At 41.2% G+C, this 21573-nt stretch overlaps 1 protein-coding gene across 4 annotated transcripts in view; it reads left to right on the top strand.

Moving 5' to 3' along the window:
- Window positions 1-1171: 1171 nt before the first annotated feature.
- Window positions 1172-21573, top strand: part of PDE5A (phosphodiesterase 5A) — a 149688-nt gene continuing 129286 nt past the window's right edge. For 2 of the 4 annotated variants that reach the window (XM_043871546.1, XM_043871549.1), the window contains exon 1: window positions 1172-1588. In XM_043871546.1, coding sequence (XP_043727481.1) covers window positions 1467-1588 — 122 coding nt within the window. In that variant the 5' untranslated portion in view covers window positions 1172-1466. Of the gene's footprint in view, window positions 1589-2047; window positions 2141-2960; window positions 3010-21573 lie in introns of those variants that run through there. The other 2 variants (XM_043871548.1, XM_043871547.1) reach the window with 2 other exon arrangements.

A 21573-nucleotide genomic window follows, 5' to 3' on the forward strand; every position in this document is an offset into this window, starting at 1 on the left:
TGGGGTCACTACAAGTCGGACACGACTGAGCGACTTCACTTTCACTTTTCACTTTCATGCATTGGAGAAGGAAATGGCAACCCACTCCATTGTTCTTGCCTGGAGAATCCCAGGGACAGGGGAGCCTGGTGGGCTGTCGTCTACGGGGTCACGCAGAGTCCGACACGACTGAAGCGACTTAGCAGCGGCAGCAGCAGACTATACAGTCCAGGGAATTCTCCAGGCCAGAATACTGGAGTGAGTAGCCTCTCCCTTCTCTAGGGGATCGTCCCAACCCAGGGATCGAACCCAGGTCTCCCGCAGTTACAGGCAGTTTCTTTACCAGCTGAGCCACAAGGGAAGCCCTATCAAAGCATGATAAGAATACGACAAAACAGGGTAGGAATGCCGAGCCCTTTTAAACGGATACATTTTTCGAGGCATGTGTATTTTAACTCCAGTTCAATATAAATGACGAATTAAAAACTGGGCTAACTGGCTGCTCTGCACGGTACCTGGGGACTGCCCCTACGAGCAAGTTAACCTACTTGTATGGAGATTTGCGATTTCATACACAAACCATAGTGATTATTGTATTTCAATTTACCTTTATCTTTTTCCAGTTAGGAAAGGGGGCTTAATGCAAAGAAAGGCAAATTAAGCCTTTCCTGTGAAGGCAGTTAATTTATACTTACTATGGTTAGTATTAACCTTAATCACAGGAATGGCTCTGTTAGAAGTTACCCACCAGGACTGTCGAATCTATTTTGGTGACTCACGTCCCAGATCTCGTCACCCCAGACGTGGTCCTTGGCGGGGGCGCCCTGAGCGGTTGCGCTGTCCGGGCTCCGTGGGCCGTGGGCCCCAGCTCCTCCCAGACCCACGCGCTGATCTGGCGGAAAGCGAGGCAAGACAGTCATTGTTCTCCCAGGCCCGGGTGAAAGAGCCCGGGCTACTAGCACCTCTCATTTTCGGGCGAAAATTTCCCCAGCTACCGCTCTCTGGGTTTGGGCTGCGTCTCCACAGCGTGACCTTCCCTTGCCTAGAGCGGGACGCTCAGCGAACACATCCACAGTCACCTTTGCGCGCTCCTCCGGAGCCGGCTTGGCACGCAGCGCACCCCAGCGGCCGCCTGGCCTCCTTTCTAGTCCTGGCCACTAGGCCTCCGGAGAGCTCGCCAGTCGGCGCCCCGGCCGCCTCGGAATCTGGAGCCTAGAGAGACTTCCAGAGCCAGTCTCAGACAGACCCCGGGGAAGGCGCGGGGCTGCAGCACCGCCCCGCCCGCCGCACCTGGAAGCGGTGAGGACCGGGAGAGGCGGGGCGCGGCAGGAGGCTGGCCCGGCGCCTGAGCAGCTCCGCCGAAAGCCGGCCCGACTGAAGCAGGGCGAAGGGGGAGGGTCTCGAGGCGAGTTCTGCTCCTCCGAGGGAAAGGACCCCAGCTGGAGTGGAAAACCAGCACCAGCTGACCGCAGAGAGCCGGGCTGATCATGGAGAGGGCCGGCCCCGGCTCCGCGCGGCCTCAACAGCAATGGGACCAGGACTCGGTCGAAGCGTGGCTGGACGATCACTGGAACTTTACCTTCTCTTACTTTGTTAGGAAAGGCACCAGGTAAGAGGAGGAGCCACGGAAGACCCGGCCGGGGCAAGGAGCATGACCTGGGGTTTCTCTCTTCCCTATTGAATTCCCTTCCTTAAGCATTAAACAGCCTCCACTCTCAGGCCCTGTGCTTTTGAAGTAGGGCCATGATCTTACGGTGTAGAGACCTCGACTTTTAAGGCGAGTACAGTCGAAAAATCCAAGCGTCGGATCCGATCCAACTTGCTCACAAAAGTTCAAATACAAAAATGTATGTGCCGAACCCCCACCCCCACCCCCTACACGCCGGCTGCCCTGGTATTCCCTGGGAGCAAGATTATTTCCATATATTTGCGCTCACGGGCCTTTCTCTAGCCTCCTGGTCCCCCTAAATCTCCTTAGCGAAACCAAAACAGTGTTTGACCCCCTTCCCTGCAGCTCCGGAAGCACCATTTCCAACGCGGTCCCCGTGGCTCCGCTCCTCCCCGTCCCCCTTTGCCCCGGCCCTGGCGGGGCGGGGAAGCCGGGGTAGGGGCGAGACCGAGAAGCAGCCCAAAGCCAGCACCATGCCGGAACCTTCCCAGAGTGAGTGCTGTCGTCTTTTACCCCTTCCAGTCCCCTAGTTGTCCCGCGCTCTTCCTCTCCTTCGCGTTTGCGCGCGAGGCGGCGGCGTGGAAGGCGCTCCGCAGAGGGGCTGGCGGCGCGCACACAAAGGACGGCGGAGAGCTGACCCCGGGGGGTGGCAGGTCCCGCGCGGCCCGAGGCGACCCCGGAGGCCAGTCTTCCTGGTCCGGAGCCAAGCGCCCGGGCGGCTGCTGCGGAGGGCGGGGAGGAGGGAGCCTGTGCTTTGGGAGGAGGCTGCGCGGCTGACAGTCGAGGCGCGCGTGGGAAACGCCCGCGGGAGAGTTGGAGAGGCATTGAGGCTGAAGCCGAGGGGCTAGGAGGGTGGAACGAAGAGTGGGAGGCTGGCGGGTGCCCGGAAGCCGGAGAGTTGATGCGAAGCCGCAGCCAGGGCAAGGCTGCTGCGCGCGGACGCGGGCTGACTCCCAGGCGCACTCCTTTGGAGAAGGGGCCCGGACTTCGCCGTCGCCGGCTCGGGGCAGCGGCCTTCGGGCAGCCGGAGCTGGCCGCCTCGGCCGGGAGGGAGGCGCACGCGGGGCGGTGATGGTGGAAGAGCCGGCCGGGGCTGGCAGCCGGGCTCCCACCCGCCGGCGCACGGCCGCGGTCCGGCCTGGCGCTCCCCGCCAGGGGGCGGCGCGGCGCGGGGCGAGCGGGCGGCGGCGGGCGGCGGCGCGACGGCGGGGACCGTAGGGAAGCCGGCTTCGAGCGACCCGCCTCACCTGGGCGAGTCGTCGCCCCCCGACGCCTCCTGCAGTCCAGGGTCCGCCGAGGCCGCCTGGTGTGCACCTCCAACTTCCCACGTTTGCTATGTTGCCCTTTGGAGACAAAACAAGGTACTTCCTTCAGCAGTCCCCCCGTCTTTCCCACTTTTCCCGAGGGGCGCGGTGGGGCCGGGTGCTGTGCTGGCTGGTGGCACCCGGGTCGCACCGGCTGGGAGATGCTCTATTGAAAATGCGTTCTTTGACATTTTTGTCTTCGTTTACATTCCTGCAGAGGTAATAATTTTGAAATCTTAGATGAGTCTTTTTAACTCCGTTTCTCCCAACGAACGTTCAGGGTTGGTATCGGTTTGATGACTTCGGGGGTTTTTAACAGAGGCGCAGGTTTGGGGACAAACCTTCTCTCTTCTGTTTGATTACTCCGCCTTCCTTTTAAAATCCTCTTCTCCCCGCTTTCGTCTTCTATCACAATACTTAATCTGGAGTGACCAGAGGATAAACCCTGAATGGAAGTGGTTTCTTTCCGAAGGGCACTTTTCTGTGAGTTTGGGGTGAGCACCAAGACCGTCTAGGCCTGGAATTATCCATTGCTGGAGGCCAACAGTTTCCAGAGGTGGTCTCCTCCGAGGCCGTCTGTCTCCGGATTCGTTTCACCGTTTGCACACTTCCACCCTTAATGAATTACAGCGCATAAGAGACTGGGCAGGAGATCTGGGCTGATCTTTTAAGTGTGAAGGGGGATGTTCTTTAGAGATGTTCCTTAGGCATATTATTAAGAAAGAACGAAATTATTTATTTAAAAATCAGAGTTAATATCCTTTTGTTTTGTTTTGTTTTCTTTCCTCTCCCTTTAAAGACACAAACTTGGGGGTGTTTGGCGGTAGCTTTTAACTCATACATAAGAATACTTCACTTTGAGAATCTGCCAAAACTTGAAGAGTAATATTTTTTCCTAATAAATTAAGTGAATTCAGTTACATTTCTTTTCACATTTTTTTCCCTCCGAAGTAGCATAGGATTAAAATCTCAGTTCTCAAAATGACACTACTTAGTATAAAATTTAGATCATCTGAGACTGTTAAAGACTTTTTCTTCAGTTGGAGTTTTTATATTACAGTTGATGTTGAGAGTAGGCTGAACACTTTCTGTGATATGTGTGTGTGTATATATATATAATCTTGAGAGAAGAGTTTGTGTTGAGTAGAAGTTGGAAAATGAAAGTGAAGATATTCAAGAATAGTACAGGCCCTCAGTTTTAGGAATTATAAAGTGCTGAAAGTTGTCAGTGTGAAGAATATAATCTAAGTCTTGTGCGTAGCCATAATTTTTTCTAGAAACAGTATTCCAATTTGGGCTTATATTTGATAGCATTAGCTGGAGACTTAAAATTTTAAGAATGAGAGGTTGGACATAAAAATGCCACCCTGCTAAACCATGTGATTCACATGGTTGCGGTAAAATCTAATTGCAGACACTAACTTTACAGCTGAGCTGTGTGTGTGTGTGTGTGTGTTTAACCAGAAGCTCCTGTTACTTTGCTACCCCCCTTTTCTTAAATTTTGTATGTATAAAATGAATACTGTTGTAATTCAGGAAACTTGTGAAATAGAATAGCTCTGTGGGGGCGGTTTGCATGTTTATTTATTTAAAATAAATTTGGATTTACTTAGATTGGCCATCTGCATCTGTAGACAGGCTTATTGGTAGAACTATTTCCTCCTTATTTGATTTAATTGTTTGACATTTATCTGTGCTTCTCTGTTCTTTTCCCAGACTGAATGGTCTGCACCCAATAGTAGTCATTGAATAGAAGGAAGATTCTGGCACTCCTAAACTCTCATTTAAACACCTGTGAATTTTGATTGACCTGGAAAGCAATTATTGCTGCTATATTACATTGTTTTCCAAAATAATCTTTCAATACAGAGCTAAACACGTCCTTAGAAGCCAGAGCGTGCAGCACACAAATAAATGGTTTTTAGCAGTCAAAACCTGTTGAAGTGGATTTGAGAGTGTCAGTTGAACAATTCATAACATAATCTATTGGCATAAAAATTAGTTTGCGACTGGAAACTAAAACCTGTGGAAAACTCCCACCCTTGCTGTTGTAGAAAACTTTGCAGTCCTCCAGGTTTGAGATACCTTGTTCCTTAGGGGCTTAAATGCCCCTGCCTTTGCAGATGAAGCCTTTCTGATGCTAATGCCACTTTAACAGCTGTGGTTATTCTTGACAGCATATTAGAATAATTTACCTTTCAATATTACTTACCAGCTCTGTGATTGTGGGCAGTGTTTTATGTCATTTAGTATTGACGAGGTAATATGATTGACTTTTCATTACTTTGTTTTGTACTAGACAAAAGCTTGAGAATATTTGGCACATACTGGAAATAGGAGATATTAAGTGAGGGCAACTTTTTATGACTTCTTGGATCAAAGTCCAGAAACAGAAGTTTTACACTCCCATGCAGTTTTCTATGATAGACTTTTTATTTAACACTGCAAAGCTGTGGTGAATTAGTTGGTGTTCCAAGTTCACTGTTTAGGATTCTTTCTTTTTTGTTTGCTTGTTTTTAATATTTTTTTTATCTCTTGAAGCTGTAATTATTATTTGCAAAATATTTTTCTTAAAGTCAGATGATGGGTATAAACTAAATATTGCTATTCACTCTTTAAAATGATAATTTCTATATCATATAGGAATATAAACTTTTCACAGTTTTCAGACAAACATTTTGTTAAACATATTTTGTTATGTAGTCATTAGGGTTGAAGACAATATAATCCTGTGCATATTGACTTAGTCGGGCTTTGATATTATTTCTCATATTTTTATTATGGTAATTCTGGTGTGATAATGTCCTTTTATCCTTGTATTGCTTATAACCAGGGTTCTTATAGCCAGCTCTAAGGCACTTTTTAGTGCCCTAAAAGTTCTCATGTGGATTGAATTTGGATGTGATTAAATCTAGAAGAATCTGCAGGAGCCCCTGAAATGATGCTTCTCATTGCTCTTCTGTCACTAATGTTCTCAAGGTTTTATATTTAGTTCCATTTTTAGAGCCCCCAATACAAGATCATGATTCCTAAAACTGTGATAGAACCAATGCAGTGGCAGTTAGTCATAAATATCTCAAAATAAATATATTTGTTTAATATTAATATAATACTTAGGTTTGTAATACATTTCATTAACTTTTTTTTTTCAGTTTGTGATCTAAAAATCTATAGAAATTGCTAATATTTTCATGAAGTCATCTTCAATACCTAAAGATGAGCAACTTTTAGCATTTTGATTATGTGGTGCAACAGAATTTCCTATTTAGATAGTTCCATCTAAAGAAATGACTTGAGTCTTGTCTCTGATATCATTTCTTTTAAAATATTTGAAGGTGTTTTCAAGTTGTATGGATAGAGTTTGTACCTTCACCCTCACCTCATTACAGAGAGTATGTCTTACCAAGATGCTTTGCTTCCTCTAGGTATGAAGACGCAATTTAACTTAAAACTGCTTGAACTTCATAGTACATTTTAATAATGGTTGGGAGAAAGTTCTTTCATAGTTAAAAAGGCTGGGGGAAAAACTGCTTGCTGTTTATTAGTTTGTCCCAAATATTTTTCAAACAAACAATTTGTTAAACCTGTAACTGTTGTATTGAGTTGTTTTCTTTCTTTGTTTTCAGGGCTAAGTGTAGGATAAAAGCTTTTCTTAGGATAAAAGCCTTTGGTAAGGACTGCAGAGTAATTAAATAAATCACTGAGGTGATTGACAGTGAAGGGTTGAAAAATGACTGAATTTGGAATGCAGAGTGGCTACTGACTGTGTAGGACTTCCTATGAGATTAGTTTAGCTGAACAGATACAGATTTAGTTGACCAATTGATGTGGCTGATTGGTGTGGCCTTGGAAATATCTGTTAAATCAGGTTCAGTTAAAAAAAAAGTACCTGTGAGTTACAACCTAAGAATAAAAACTGAAGAAACTTTTCCATATGAGTCATTCACTTGATACTTAGCTCTGTAATCTTACTTACTGACTTGGTATTCTCATTTTATTTTGAATCTTTTTTTTTTTTTTCTTTTTCATGGTGTGAGTGCTTTATTCATTTTCTCTTACTGGTAGGAATTTATATGTATTACCAACTAAATATCAGGCAGGTAAAGCAAACTGAGTGTTAAGTTTATAAGAATCATTCCGATAAATATTAAAAGCTTAAAGCCTTTTATTGGGTAGGACAGAAAGTTCCTCTGTTTTTTTCCGGAAGATGTTATGGAAAAAAACAAACTTTTCCTACTCAATATATATATGGATGCATGTGTGTATATGTGTGTGTGTGTGTGTGTATATATATATATATGTGCCCCGTTTGTCGTTTGTAGTGAACTTGCTTTTTAAAATCTTAGGTGCCATTATTAGCTTCTATATGCTTTGAAACCTTTTCCTTGATTCTGAATCATGACGTAAGATTAACTTTTTGAAATTGTCTTTTCTGAATAATTTTATTACATCTAAACTTGAGAGAGAAAAGTCTCCTATCTGATATAATATCGCTGGTAATAATCATGAAAAAAGTAATCACTTCTACTTTCTGTTGAATAAGCGTGCTGAGGTTATAAGAAAAGATCCTGATTTTTTTTTAAAGCTGGTGAAATGTTTAAAACACACACAGAATCTTTGAACTTTATAGAGCTGGAGATCGTGTAATCCAGTGTTTCTCAAATTTAAGTAAGCTTCCCCTGTGAAAGAAAGACATTCTTATTGACCTCCAGTATTTTAGTTTAAAAACTTTTGGTCACAAATGACAGAAATTCATGTTGAACTCATGCAAAATTGACATTCCTGGGGATTGGTTTGGATGTGAAATTCAGCGGGATGATATAATCTTGTCAGTATTCTTTTTTTTGGCCTGTATATATATCTAATCAATCTGTCTTTCCCACTTTCTTCCCTCCATCCATCTCACCATCCATTCATCCCACCATCCATCCATTTGTTCAGCCATCCTTTTGACACTGTGCTATATTGGTTTTATTCTCCAGCAGGCTTTCTTCATGTGCTGGAACATTTTTCTTGGCAAGTTTATGTGGGTCTTAAACTTTTGATGTTTGAGAAATACCTTCTTATCCATGTCAGTCCTCTGAGAATTATTTTGGCCTTACTTGCATAATTTGCCTGCTCTGGACCAACCTTTATTTCTGGAAGAATAGGTTTGTCTCCTTCCTTTGTTGGGGCAGGTAACCCATAGTGTGATGTGTCAGTGAGGGAGGAAAAGTTCCCAAACGAAAGTGATGTGAGTGCACCCAGAAGTTCCAGCTATCTGCCATAGCTAATATTGACTTTCTCTTATTTTAATGTTAGTTAAATGTGGAATTCTTAAGAGTAGGTATAATTTAATCATAGTTATAGCATTTGTGCAACTGCAATACCAAAATAAATGTATAAGTTAATTATGAATAAAATGATAAAACTCTAGCCAAATGCAAATTGACAACACTCATTAAATCATCCTTGCGGAGTGAATGTGGCCCTAATTGCAGGACGATGCTGGGGTCTGGTGAGGTCATCTTGCCTTTGCTACAGTTGCCTTGTGATGACTCATTTTTCCCACTGGGTCTCTCTCAACAGTCATGAAACTTTCAGTCCTATAGCACAGTACACCAGCTTTTGGTTTTACTTGGCTTGAAAGCATATTTGCATATTAAATCTACCTCTTTTATTTTCTCCTTATCCCAGAACCTTTGGGCTGCAGTGTGACTGTAAACACAAATATAAACTTGACTCCTAAAATTGCAGGATAGTAGTTGGTTATAAGGTAGTCATCCCAGTAATTTAAAGTATATGTCTTTGTCTGTCTTTGTTGTTATTGTCGTTAGTGTGAAAACACAGAATTGTAGCATTTCCATAGAAAAACTGTGTGTGGGTGTTAGTCGCTCAGTTGTGTCCAGCTCTATGTGACCCCACGGACTGTAGCCCAGCAGGCTTCTCTGTCCATGGGATTCTCCAGGCAAGAATACTGGAGTGGGTTGCTATGCCCTCCTTCCGGGGACCTTCCCAACACAGGGAATGAACACAGGTCTCCTGCATTGCAAGCTGGTTCTTTACCATCTGAGCCTACTACAGGTCTTCAAAACATACTTGCTTCAGACTCTGAGGCCTTCTCATACCTCATATTGAGACATGCCAATCTAGTCTAATCTTTTCTCCATGTCTAAGCTGCAAAACAAATTGACGTACATACTTACAGCATAGATTTTGGTTATTAGATTTTCTTTTAGATGTAAATAGATACTTCTTTAAGGAACATTTTTCATACATGTGATTATGAATGCATGGAAGATTGCAAAACATGTCTCTTCCAACTCTTGGTCAAATTTGAATGTAAAACCATATGAAGTGGTTATGCATTTTATTTATATTTGGTCCCAGTAAGCTTCTCAGATGTTTTCATAGCTGGAGAAGACTTGAGAATGTTAATTAACTTTAGGCAGCATTTGTTTCTAATCCATACCAGAAGCAAGGGAACTACTCACTGTAACATCAGAGTAGAGATTATTGGAGGAATCACTTGGCGGTGTCTCAGATCTCCCCTGTTTGATTTAATACCCTGTTATAGTATGGTAATCTTTTATTCTTATTAACCCTTGCTTTTTTTCTTCTTCTTTTTTAATTGAAATATAGTTGATTTGCAATATTGTATGAGTTTCAGGTTTACAGCAAAGTGATTCAGTTATATATATATATATATATATATATGTTTTATATATATGTATGGTATGTATATTTTTTATATATGTTCTTTTTTCAGATTCTTTTCCATTATAGTAAAAGATTGCTTCTTAAAGGGATGCTGTTTGGCCTTTGGTAGGGATACATTTTGTTGTGAGAAGCTGTTCAGTGTCTTGCAGGGTGTCTAACATCCCTGGGCCCCAGACACTACATGTCAGGAGCACCCCGTTGTTCTGACACGAGTTTCCAGATGCCACCCCGAAGTCTGGCAGCAGTACTTGGTTGCTGCTGCTGCTGCAAAGTCGCTTCAGTCGTGTCCGACTCTGTGCGACCGCATAGACGGCAGCCCACCAGGCTCCCCAGTCCCTGGGATTCTTCAGGCAAGAACACTGGAGTGGGTTGCCATTTCCTTCTCCAGTGCATGAAAGTGAAAGTGAAGTCGCTCAGTCGTGTCCGACTCTTAGCGACCCCATGGACTGCAGCCCCCCAGGCTCCTCTCTCCATGGGATTTTCCAGGCAAGAGTACTGGAGTGGGGTGCCATTGCCTTCTCCAACCACTGTTCTGAGCCCTTTAAAATTTATTTCAGTTTATGATGGTTAAAGTTCCCAGGTAGGACAGATTTAAGCTTCAACTCCCAAACTACGTCTTTCTTAAGAGTATGACCTTTAGGTACTTTATTTGCTTTCTCTGTAAAATGTTAATAATAGCATTACTTCTAGTGTTCTTAAGAAATTTAAAGGAAAAATACATATTTTTTAATCTTTTTTGTAGAGTGATTTTCAGTAGGTTACAATTTATTTTATGTTGGGAATCACCAGTGGTTTAATTATAATTGCAAGTTTGGGGAGTCATCCCCCTATTCTGATATGTGGAAATTAGAACAGCAGAATAGGGATTTAACAGACTTTGTGTCCTCACTTTTAAAGTGAATTTGTATTAATGGTTTGAACAGAACCTTCTGAAGACTGTGGAAGGTACTGGAAAGGGAACTGGAATGGGAGTTCAGACCTCCCAACTGTGTCCCCAGCTTGGTAACTGGCCCAGGTTAATAAACCTTGACTTTATGTGAGATGGGAGCAGGGAGAAGTCAAGGCAGAGAGATTTGTAAATGAGTTTAAAATTCTCTTTCATCCCTAAGCATTCTTGATTCTCACTAGAAGGGCAGAGTGTCAACTTCTCAGATTTGAATAGTTTCCTTCTTTAAGTATTTTCTAAGTAAGAGTGGTGGATCTAGGTCAAAGTGTCCAAACATGGCAACTAAAACTGTAAAATTAGGATCCAGGAGCAGGAGAAATATCTATTATATTTTATGTGAGATTTTTTGTGTTTTTCCTACAGATGATTTTAGCCATTTCTATGTTATCAACCATCCTTTGACAGGAAATTAGTACACTCTTCTTGATTCTCGTCTTAAGTAGTTAATTCACATGAAGATGGAAGAAACACGGGAAAGGAAGAAAGGGGTGCTGTTTTGATAGTGGCCTTGAAAACGCGTTCCTGCGTTGTGTCTTGTGGGTCATTCAGGGCCCGCAGCTTTTACTTCTGTTTTATTTGAGGCGCCCTGCAAGTCTCCCCAAATGTTACACCACACCAGGGTAACATCCGGGAGGCTCAAGTATCAGCCTACTTACAGAATTCTCCCAAGTAAGCCCCCTTGGGTAGGAACTAAAACGGACCGACTTTAATCCCTAAGTCTCCTGTAGCAAATGTTAAAGCATTGTTTTTATCAAGTATTGAAACCATTCCCCAGTTTAAAATTATGGTTTTTATGAAATATTGTTATGGTTTTTATCATAGGCAGTTAGTTGTGTATTTTATCACAATTGTTAAACAGTTTTATTATATCTTTGGTATTTAGAAACCACATCATCCTCCAAATTCTATAACTTATTTTTAGCGATTAAGTTCTGAGTGGTAATAGAAAAACAAGTTATGCTCTCTCAGTGATTTTCTTAACTAAATGATCAGCTCTTATTCTTTATTATTTAGAAAATTTTGTCATACATAAGTATAGTTATTGGTCTAGGGAGTCCATGTTTTTTCAATTCTAGTTTGAGAAACTACAGACATTAAAACACCTTTTTTGTTTTGTAAAAGTGTTTTTGTAGAGAAATTAGTGCTTTTAAACTAGGAGCTTGGAAAACAAATGGCTAACATCTAGTTATTTTGTAGAAATCCATGAATAAATTCTTTTTATTTTTACAAAAAACTTAATTGCCTTTGAAAATATACTTCAGTTAATGTTTGATTAACTTAAAAACAGTAACTAATATATTAAACCCTTAGTACCAGACTCTATGCGATCACTTCATAGGTGTCATTTTTCTTAATTTTCTTAGGAAGCCTATGAGGGTTAATACCCTTATCTCTGTTTTATAGACAGCATAAATAATGCACCTGAGGTCTTATCTTAGAAGCAGCTTGGGTTGAAGCCTGAGTCTGTCCCACCTGGTGCCCTTATACGCCATGTTCCACTGAAGTTCAGTGTCAGTATTAATGGAAGCAAAGGAAAGACTCAGAGATTTAATGGCATGAGAAATTTGACTCAGGAAGAGGCTGAAGTTCCTCCTAGTGCCTCTTAATGTGCAAGTCCGTTACTAAATGAGCTGCCTAGAGACTTTGCCCAAGTGCGTTTTGTTTCCATATATGATTTTAGAGCATAAAAAGTGGGAACTCTCTAATGATATTTTAAAATAGAGTGGCTGAAAATTTATATACTAGACTGTTAACAATTATATTCTTAGTATTAGACTACAGATACCCTACCTGCAGTATATTTTCAAAGGATTTTTATCCTCTGGTACATTATTTTAGGCAAGAGTACAAAACACATTAAGCTAGTTGCTCTACAAGTAGGTTTCATCTAATTATATTTTTAGCGCATGAGAATTATTATGTTTACCTTAGAATTTTACACTGCTTTGTAAATTGTTTCCTTTTCTTGATGCCAAGAAATTTTCTTTAAAACCTAGACAAGGTATTTTAATTATTTTTCCCTTTCGAAAAGCATCTGGAATACTGAATATGTATTTTAAGATATTCCTGTCTTTTTTAAGATTCGTTTTGTAACCTGAGTGAGCAAGTTCAACTTTGGTAGAAAGTAAAGTTATTATTGGATGGAGCTACGTTGTGTGTGTGTATCCCTTTTGCTAATCATATTTGAAGTGCTATGTGAGAGCTTGTATTTCACTATGCAGTGCTTTGCATATACAATTTAATACGTCTAGATTATAGGCATTTGGAAAAAACTGTGATCTAATTAGATTAGTGAAAAATTATATTAGTTATAATATAAATTATAAACTGTAGTTTTCCTTTCTGTGATAGATAGTACTATTGAGTGAAAATGAGAAATTGCAAAAGGGGAAAGTTTTCATCCTTAACAGAGTATGTGCCATCAGATAGTGACTTTCCATTTTTTTTTAAATGAATGTGCCTGTGTGCTCAGTCGCTCAGTCATGTCTGACTCTCTGCAGCCCCATGGACTGCAGCCCACCAGAATCCTCTGTCCATAAGATTTCCCAGGCAAAAATACTGAAGTGGGTTGCCATTTCCTCCTCCAGGGTTTTTAGTCAATATTATTTATCAATTTATAAAATTTTTGAAAAGTTTGAGATGAAGTATAGGTGATATACAAAAATTAAAGCTATTTAAATATCCAGTAAAAACAGATATTATTAGCTTGCTACCATTCAGTTTAATCATTACCTCGACTCTTATTTTAAGAATAATATATTTTTCATCTGCTTTAAAAATATGAACACATGGGATGTGTAGTATGAAATAGCACTTTATTTCTGCCATGTGTATAATTTTGATGAGATAAACTCTATTACAATGATTAAAAAAAAAACAGACAATTCACCTAGACATTCTGCCCCACAGATTCCCTTCTGTTTTTGTTTTTTTTTTTTAATCATTCACAAGTGGATGTATTCATTCCTTTCCTCTGTATATTATTAAAGACCCCAAACGTCCGGCCCTGGAAATGCCAGTACGCAGCCTTTTCGTGCAGCAGCTGCTGGAACCTGGCTGCCGGGCCTTTGAGTGCATCCACTCAGTTTTGTAGGGCGCTCCACCCACCCTGACACATCGTCTTGAAAGATGCAGTGCTGTTAACACTCTAAGGAAGCCTCATGAAGTCAAAATATGCTAAAGATTATTCCTCCTGACACTGATTTTTATATTACATCATCGTTGCATGGGCAAGATTCTTGAGCTGCTAGAGTCTTCACTAAAGTGGAATATTAAGGCAGTAAACTTCTGGTTGGATTCATTGTTTTAAAAGATTTGAGATTTAAAATCCAAGTCACATTTTTGATAACTCATAGCAAGTTTTTATCAGCTCCCAGTTGGCTTCGTTTCCTGCCATCTAATTAATATCAATTTGGGGGGTTCTTTACTTGCTCTTTTGAGGTTCTTTACTTCTTTACTTGCTCTTTACCTGCCTTGTGGGAAAGGGTCCCTTGGTGAGCCGTGAGCAGCATCTGTGCCAAGTTGTGTTACAAGTTTGAAATCACAAATGGTATTCACATTTATGTTACCTGAGAAAATAACTCCCGGCATTGATTTTGGTACCCTCCAGGGTTTCTGCATCTCACTTCCCAGGTGGTGCTAGTGGTAAAGAACCTGCCTGCCAATGCAGGAGACACAGGTTCAATCCCTGGGTCAGGAAGATGCCCTGGAGAAGGAAATGGTAACCCACTCCAGTATTCTTGCCTGGAGAATTCCATGGACAGAGGAGCCTGACAGGCTACAGTCCATGGGGTCACAAAGAGTCAGACACGACTGAAGCGAGTTAGCTCGCATGCAGGATTTCTCCAGTTATTTTAAGACATATTGTAAAAGTTTAAGAACAAAACTGAACTGTTTACCTATTTTAAAAGAGGCATATAATTCATTTATGAGGTAAGAAATTTTTTCTGTAATAAAATATGGGAGGAAATAACTGACTAGAGGATAATAAAATAGGTTTCGGTGAGAAGAGAAGGAATGATTTGGATGGGATGTTAAACATCAGGATCTTGTCATTGATTATAAATTCTTGGCATTAACTTTTATTGCATTTCCTTTGGCTGTGGCTTTATTTCTAGCATCCAGGGCCTGTTGTCTTTCATTAACAGCCTTGTAAAAGTTAAATCAACTCAAAGACTTCAAGATGGTTGCTCTGTTTTTGTTTGCAGGGCAGTTAACAAAGACTTGCTTATACTTGGAAGTAGGGTTTCTAAGTTATTAGAACCTCCAGCAGAGGTAAAATACCTTTGTGGAATTTGCGTCCATTTCGTTCTTTTTGCTCAGACAGCTAGGATGTAATTTATGTAGAGTTATGATGTAACTCATCTTTTTGGGGGAAGCTTAGTGGGATTCTATAATAAATAACAATCTACACTATCTTCTTTGGACAAAGACCTAGGTGCTCAGGGTACGTGTAGACAGGCTGTTTCCAAATCATATCAGACCCGCTAAACCTGTGGGCCTGTACCACCAGGAACATGACCTTTCTTCCCCCCTTGCTTTCTCTGATTCTCTCAGAGAACGTTATGAGGAAATAAACACCCATTGCCCCTTAGGCCAGCCCTGCAGCTCCACTGGAAAGGGTCTAGGAGATAGCAGCATCTTAAGTATGTGGAAGAGAGTTTGAAATACTTCCATGTGCATTTTCTAATTTGACTCGAACATCACCCCTGTGAGATGAGTGAAAGAATAAGAAAGAGAAGAAGCTAAGGGGCAAAAGGAGATGACGAGAGTTGACTGACCTAATAATCATCACCTATTGGTCTGCTGATAATGTAAGCACTTGTGGGCATCTTCCTGACCCGTTCAGAGAGCTGCCCATTTTTACAATGAAGAACTTGTACTCAGGAGAGAATGAACTCCAGAGTAGTGATTGTCCGGTAGAATGATCTCCTGATGGCCAGTTTAGTCTTCTTGACTTTATACTCAACTGAAGATAGTTGCCACCTTGCACTTTAGGAAGAAGTTATAACAGTCAGTGTCTCCCCTGCTGGAAACAGGATGAAATTGAAACTCAGAAGAAAATTGTCTGCTATTGGTTACAAATCCCATTGGTAACAAATGCTAAAGTATAGATTGGAATTTGGGATTTATGACTAAAAACATAGCCTCTCAGTGCTTCCCAAGAATGTTTAGCAATGTGTCAGCCTCCGTTATATAAGCAGATTGCAGTTTGTTTTTTCTCTACTAAATATATGGCATGATTTGGACAGTAAAATGAAAAGGCTTGATGTAAGGAAGAATTTTATGCCACACATTATTAATCTAAGAGCTTTCAAAGTTCAGTTACCATAACACACAGGATCCTTTGCGCCCTTTCAATGATACAGTTAGTTATTTGATGGCACAGAGCTCATTGATGTGCTACACAGAACCTACCTTTTCTTTGATGTCTCTCTGCCAACAATTTCAGTTGGGAAAAACAGAATATCAAATGACTAGTATGGTCATTTGAAATAAATTCAGTATAATTTGAATTTTAGATACTGTTTATATTAAAACTGTATTCATTGTTTATCTGAAACTCAGTTTTAACTGGTATCCAGTATTTTTATTTGCTAAGTCTAGCAAAATCACAGTGGATAGTGACTGCAGTCATGAAATTAAAAGACACTTGCTCCTTTGAACCTAGACGGCATATTAAAAAGCAGAGACAAAGGTCCATATAGTCAAAGCTATGGTTTTTCCAGTAGTCATGGACAGATGTGAGAGTTGGACCATAAAGAAGTTTGAGCACTGAATAACTGATGCTTTTGAATTGTGGTGCTGGAGAAGACTCTTTAGAGTCTCCTGGACTGCAGGAAAATCAAACTAATCAACTGTTAGGAAATCAACCCTGGATATTCACTGGAAGGGATGCTGCTGAAGTTGAAGCTCCAGTACCTTGGCCACCTGTTGGGAAGGGCTGACTCACTGAAAAAGACCCTGATGCTGGGAAAGATTGAGGGCAGGAAGAGAAGGGGGCAGCAGAGGATGAGATGATTAGATGGCATCACCAACTCGATGGGTGTGAGTTTGGGCAAACTCAGGGACAGTGGAGGACAGAGGAGCCTGGTGTACTGCAGTGCATGGGTTGCACAGAATCAGTCCTGAACTTAGTGAGTGAACAACAGGAGTGCAACCCTGAGAATTACTCTTATCTTGAACACGTTTAATATACGTTCTTTTCAGTGCATCATTTTAGGTTTATAAACCGTGACCTGTTTTCAGAGAAGCAGGCCTGAGATTCAGTCAGATTTTTTTAAGGACACTGGCCTTCAGAGTTTTTGTTCTGGGTCCCGTGACACTGTTTTTGCCTCAGTGGTTTAGTATGCCATCCTTTTGTGGTCTGGATGGAAAGAATTAAGTCAGAGGATGTGCCGTTGTGAGCGACTGTGTTCTTTCTATACCTTATATGCTTAAATTTGATTTTTGACTCTTTCTACTGCATCTGGATGTTATGAGGTGTCTTCTTCATGACAAACATTGATGTTGTGGGAACTTCTATATTCTTATAGGCAGTAAGACTTGGAATAAGAAACCTAGATTTGATTCCTAGTTTTGCTACCAGATAGAGTGTGTGTGGTTCAGCCATTTAATTTAGCTTCTTAATTTAGAAAGTAGGATTGTTAATACCTGCCTCGCCAGGTTTAAATAAAATGGTGCTTTTTTCTTCCAGTATCTCTGATAGACATACTTTTCAAAATCTCATAGATTCAAGGGAGAGAAAAAAGGGAAAGTAGAGATCCTGTCCAGGCCATAGGAGAGAGTTGCCCCAGTCAGAGCTGTCAACCAGGTTTCTTGAATCCCATCTGGTATATTTACCCTCGTATTTGACATGTTCGTCTTTCCATCTTTATTCATGTATATGCAAAACCCACTTCAGTACTCTTGCCTGGAAAATCCCATGGACAGAAGAGCCTGGTGGCTATCGTCCATGGGGTCTCAAAGAGTCAGAGATGACTTTAGCAGCTAAACAACGACATATAACTTCATATGACAGCAAAATTCAGTATGTGTATAAATTAACTTCTGGACACATTCTAAGTTTCGGTTTGGGGAGCAGCGGTCTGGGCTTGCTCACGCCCGTATCCCTGGGTGCCAGCACAGTGCCTGACGTGCACAAGAAGCTTCATGAGCACAATGCAGTCTAGAGAAAAGGACACTTAAAAGTGAATCCAGTTAAAATGAAAAAGTATCAGTGAAAAGGTTTCGATTGGAACTTTACTTTGAAAAATGGAACCACAGGTTATGAAAGTAAATTTATTTTAAATCCAACAAAATTTAAATTATAATGGAAACTCCAAGCTAATTTGTAAAATAGTTTCTGGCAAAAAGCTTTACTTGTTTGACATTTGCAACAAAATCATAGAGTTTTTCTTCCCAAATACAGTTTTTTAAAATTAACATTTGAAGATCTTCAGTATTTCCAGCAGGCTTTCTTAATCTAGAATGCACTTGTTTGAATAGAATTTTCTTTTCAGGTATTTGTTATGTTAATGATCTTTGTTGATTTTGTTATCTGGTTTTTAATTGGGTTTAACCTTTAATTATCAGTGGCTTTATGTAATATTAGAATAGTCTCCAACATCACTTTGTTCTGCTTCTAGAAATTTTATATCTTATGTAAGTTTACATTTCAGTCTGCAAGTGATTTGTATTTGCAGAAATTAAAGTATTAAAGAACAGGAGATGATCAATACTAGTCTTAGGAAAGAAGGCTCACTTCACATAGGCACATAGGTCATGCACTGAAAAACATCAAGGGATGCCTGAAAGGAGAGAGGTGTAAGAGATGATTTAATATTATTTATGGCTGGTTTATAAGTAATTGTTTTGATGTTATGATAACTTATGTTTTCCTCCACAGGCATATATATCTACAGGGACTCAGATAATCAATAATGTGGTCTTGAGAAAACCTTTCCCCCCATGACTGGTGGTTAATAAAAATTGTTGATTGAATGACTGAAGATACCAGATCTACTTTTCCTGTGTCATTTAATACTGAGTTCATTTCTCCAAGAAAGTATCTAGACATACAACACCTGTGAGACAAATTAAACACTCTGTTTAAGATGTATATATAACAGGTCCTACGGGATAAATGAGGGGAGAGTAGCCATGGTGAGTTATGAGGCTTACATCCAAGGGGTGGTGACCATTAGCAGCTAAAACATAATGTTGATTTTCTAAGCATTCAAATTTTCAAAAGACTGTTGTCCTTTTTAATGCAGTTAGTTTAGGAGGCTTAATTTATTTATTCATTCACTTCACTCAGATATTTATCAAGGTCATAGTATTAATATGTGACAGACATTTTCTAAGTACAGGAATGCAGTTGTTAACAAGACAGATGAGTATGAAATTTACATCTCCTTGGAGGAAACAGACAGTAAACCAACAGGTTAATAAGCAAGAAAAATAGATGATAGTAAGAATTCATTACCACTCTAATGGCAGAAAGCGAAGAGGAACTAAAGAGCCTCTTGATGATGGTGAAGGAGGAGAGTGAAAGAGCAGGCTTAAGACTAAATATTAAAAAAAAAACAAAAACAAAACTAAGATCATGGCACCTGGTCCCGTTACTTTATGGCAAATAGAAGGGGGAAAGTTGGAAGTAGTGACAGATTTCTTCTTTGTGGGCTCCAACATCACTGTGGATGGTGACTGCAGCCATGAAATCAGAAGACGATGGCTTCTTGTCAGGAAAGCTGTGACAAACCTAGACAGTGTGTTGAAAAGCAGAGACATCACCCTGCCAACTAAGGTCTGTATAGTCAAGGCTATGGTCTTCCCCATTGGTCGTGTACAGTGGTGAGAGCTGGACTGTAAAAAGGCAGAATGCCAAAGAACTGATGCCTTCGAACTGTGGTGCTGGAGAAGACTCCTGAAAGTCCCTTGGACTGCAAGGAGATCAAACCAGTCAGTCTTAAGGGAGATCAGCCTTGAGTATTGGAAGGACTGATGCTGAGGCTGAAGCTACCAATATTTTGGCTACCTGATGTGAACAGACGACTCATTGGAAAAAGTTCCTGTTGCTGGGAAAGATCGATGGCAGAAGGAGACAAGGGCATCAGAGGATGAGATGGCTGGACGGCATCACGGATGCAATGGACATGAACTTGGGCAAGCTCTGGGAGATGGTGGGGGACAGGGAGGCCTGGCGTGCTGCAGTCTGTCAGGTTGCAAAGAGCTGGACAGGACTGGGCGACTGAAGAGCAACAACAAGAATTCAGATCGTGTCGGGGTTGGGGGGGAACATGAGGTGTTGGGGCCCCTTGAGAGGTGGAGTGAGCAGGGAAGACCTGTCTGTGCAGGTGAGGAGGGAGCCGTGACCTGCCAGATGCAGGTGAGGAGAGCGTCCCAGCCTGGGGGCAGTCAAGGCTTGATGCGCTTGAGGAGCGTCAGGGAGGCCTGTGTGGCCAGGAGGGCCTGTGGTCGGGGCTCGGAAGAGTTTAGGTTTTACTCTCAGTTCAGTGAGAAGCCCAGTAAGATGGTGAAGATGCTAAGGCCTACTTTTCCAAAGGTTGCTCTAGCTGCCATGGGGAGAATGGGTTGAAGGAGGCTAGTATAACCTCAGAGAGTCCAATTAAGGGGCTGTGGCCTTAGTCCAAGATGAGAGATGATGCAGCTTGAGCCAGGGCAGTAGTATAGGAGATAGAAATGAGCAGGTTGGAGTATAGCGTTTTGGAAGTCAACTAGACGGGACTTGGTTGCTAGATTGGATCTGAGAGTTGAAGGAAACATTCAGAGTAATTCCTAGATGTGCAATTGAGTAACTGATATGAAGAAAGTGGACAGGGAGTGAGATTTGAGCAAGAAGAAGGGCAGGGTGTTAGGAATTGTGATTTCACCGCTTCAAGGTGTCTGTGTAGATGTTGTCAGGGAGTTGGTTTGATTAAAAATTGAAATGTTGATCACCATTTTTCAGTGAGAGGATAAATAGGCTGAGGCTGTGTTTCAGGTTTGTAGCTGACATAGTTAAAATGCCTGTTTTTATGTTGATTTGAGAAGTGTTTAAGTTACATGTACATATTTTTTAATCACATAAACTAGATTAACTTAAACATATTGCTGGGTTCCTGTTTCATGTTTTACAAAACACTTTATTCAAATGCTTCCTGTACATTTCTCACATGCATATCTGACATCAGTGTCTTTGGCACAGTCTTTGTGATTTTGGACATTACATAAACATTTCCCAAAGTATGTCCCCCTCATTTCTATAGAAGTTTTGAGATACACTGTTACCAGAGTATATTCTTATCACTAGAAATTTTGTGCCAAGCCACGGCATGCATTTATAAAATATTAGGCAATTACATTAAAAAAAAACAAAACTCTGTGCTACGTATACACTGGAGTAATATAGTAAGTACTTTTTAAAGAGAGCTTTAAAATGTATCTGACACTTGGAATTATGAGATAATCCTGATAATATCTATGTTATATATTTTTTTTGCCCATTGCATTCTAGATTGGTGTCAATTCAGGGTAATATATATTTACCAAATAATAGATTATTGTTCAAAATAAAATAATTCAGGGAACACTCTATAAGTGAAAGACTTAGTGGAGACCCAGGAAAATGATTAGCTCTTCTCTCCTCCTTCTGGATCTTCTTTTTTCACTTAATAGATTGGAGTGATTATTCATATCAGTACCTTGTACTATCTGCCTTGTGATCCATTTGGGCTTCCCAGGGGCGCTAGTGGTGAAGAACCTGCCTGCCAATGCAGGAGATGTAAGAGATGCAGGTTCAATCCCTGGGTCGGGAAGATCCCCTGGAGGAGGGCATGGCAGCCCACTCCGGTATTCTTGCCTGGAGAATCCCAAGGACAGAGGAGCCTGGTGGGCTACAGTCCATGGGGTCACAAAGAGTCAGATATGAAGCACCTTAGCACAGTGTTCATTTATAAATGTGCCATGATGGATTCTGCCAAGCTTCTATTTAT

Source organism: Cervus elaphus, chromosome 17 (assembly GCF_910594005.1).
Source record: "Cervus elaphus chromosome 17, mCerEla1.1, whole genome shotgun sequence".
Classification (NCBI taxonomy): domain Eukaryota; kingdom Metazoa; phylum Chordata; class Mammalia; order Artiodactyla; family Cervidae; genus Cervus; species Cervus elaphus.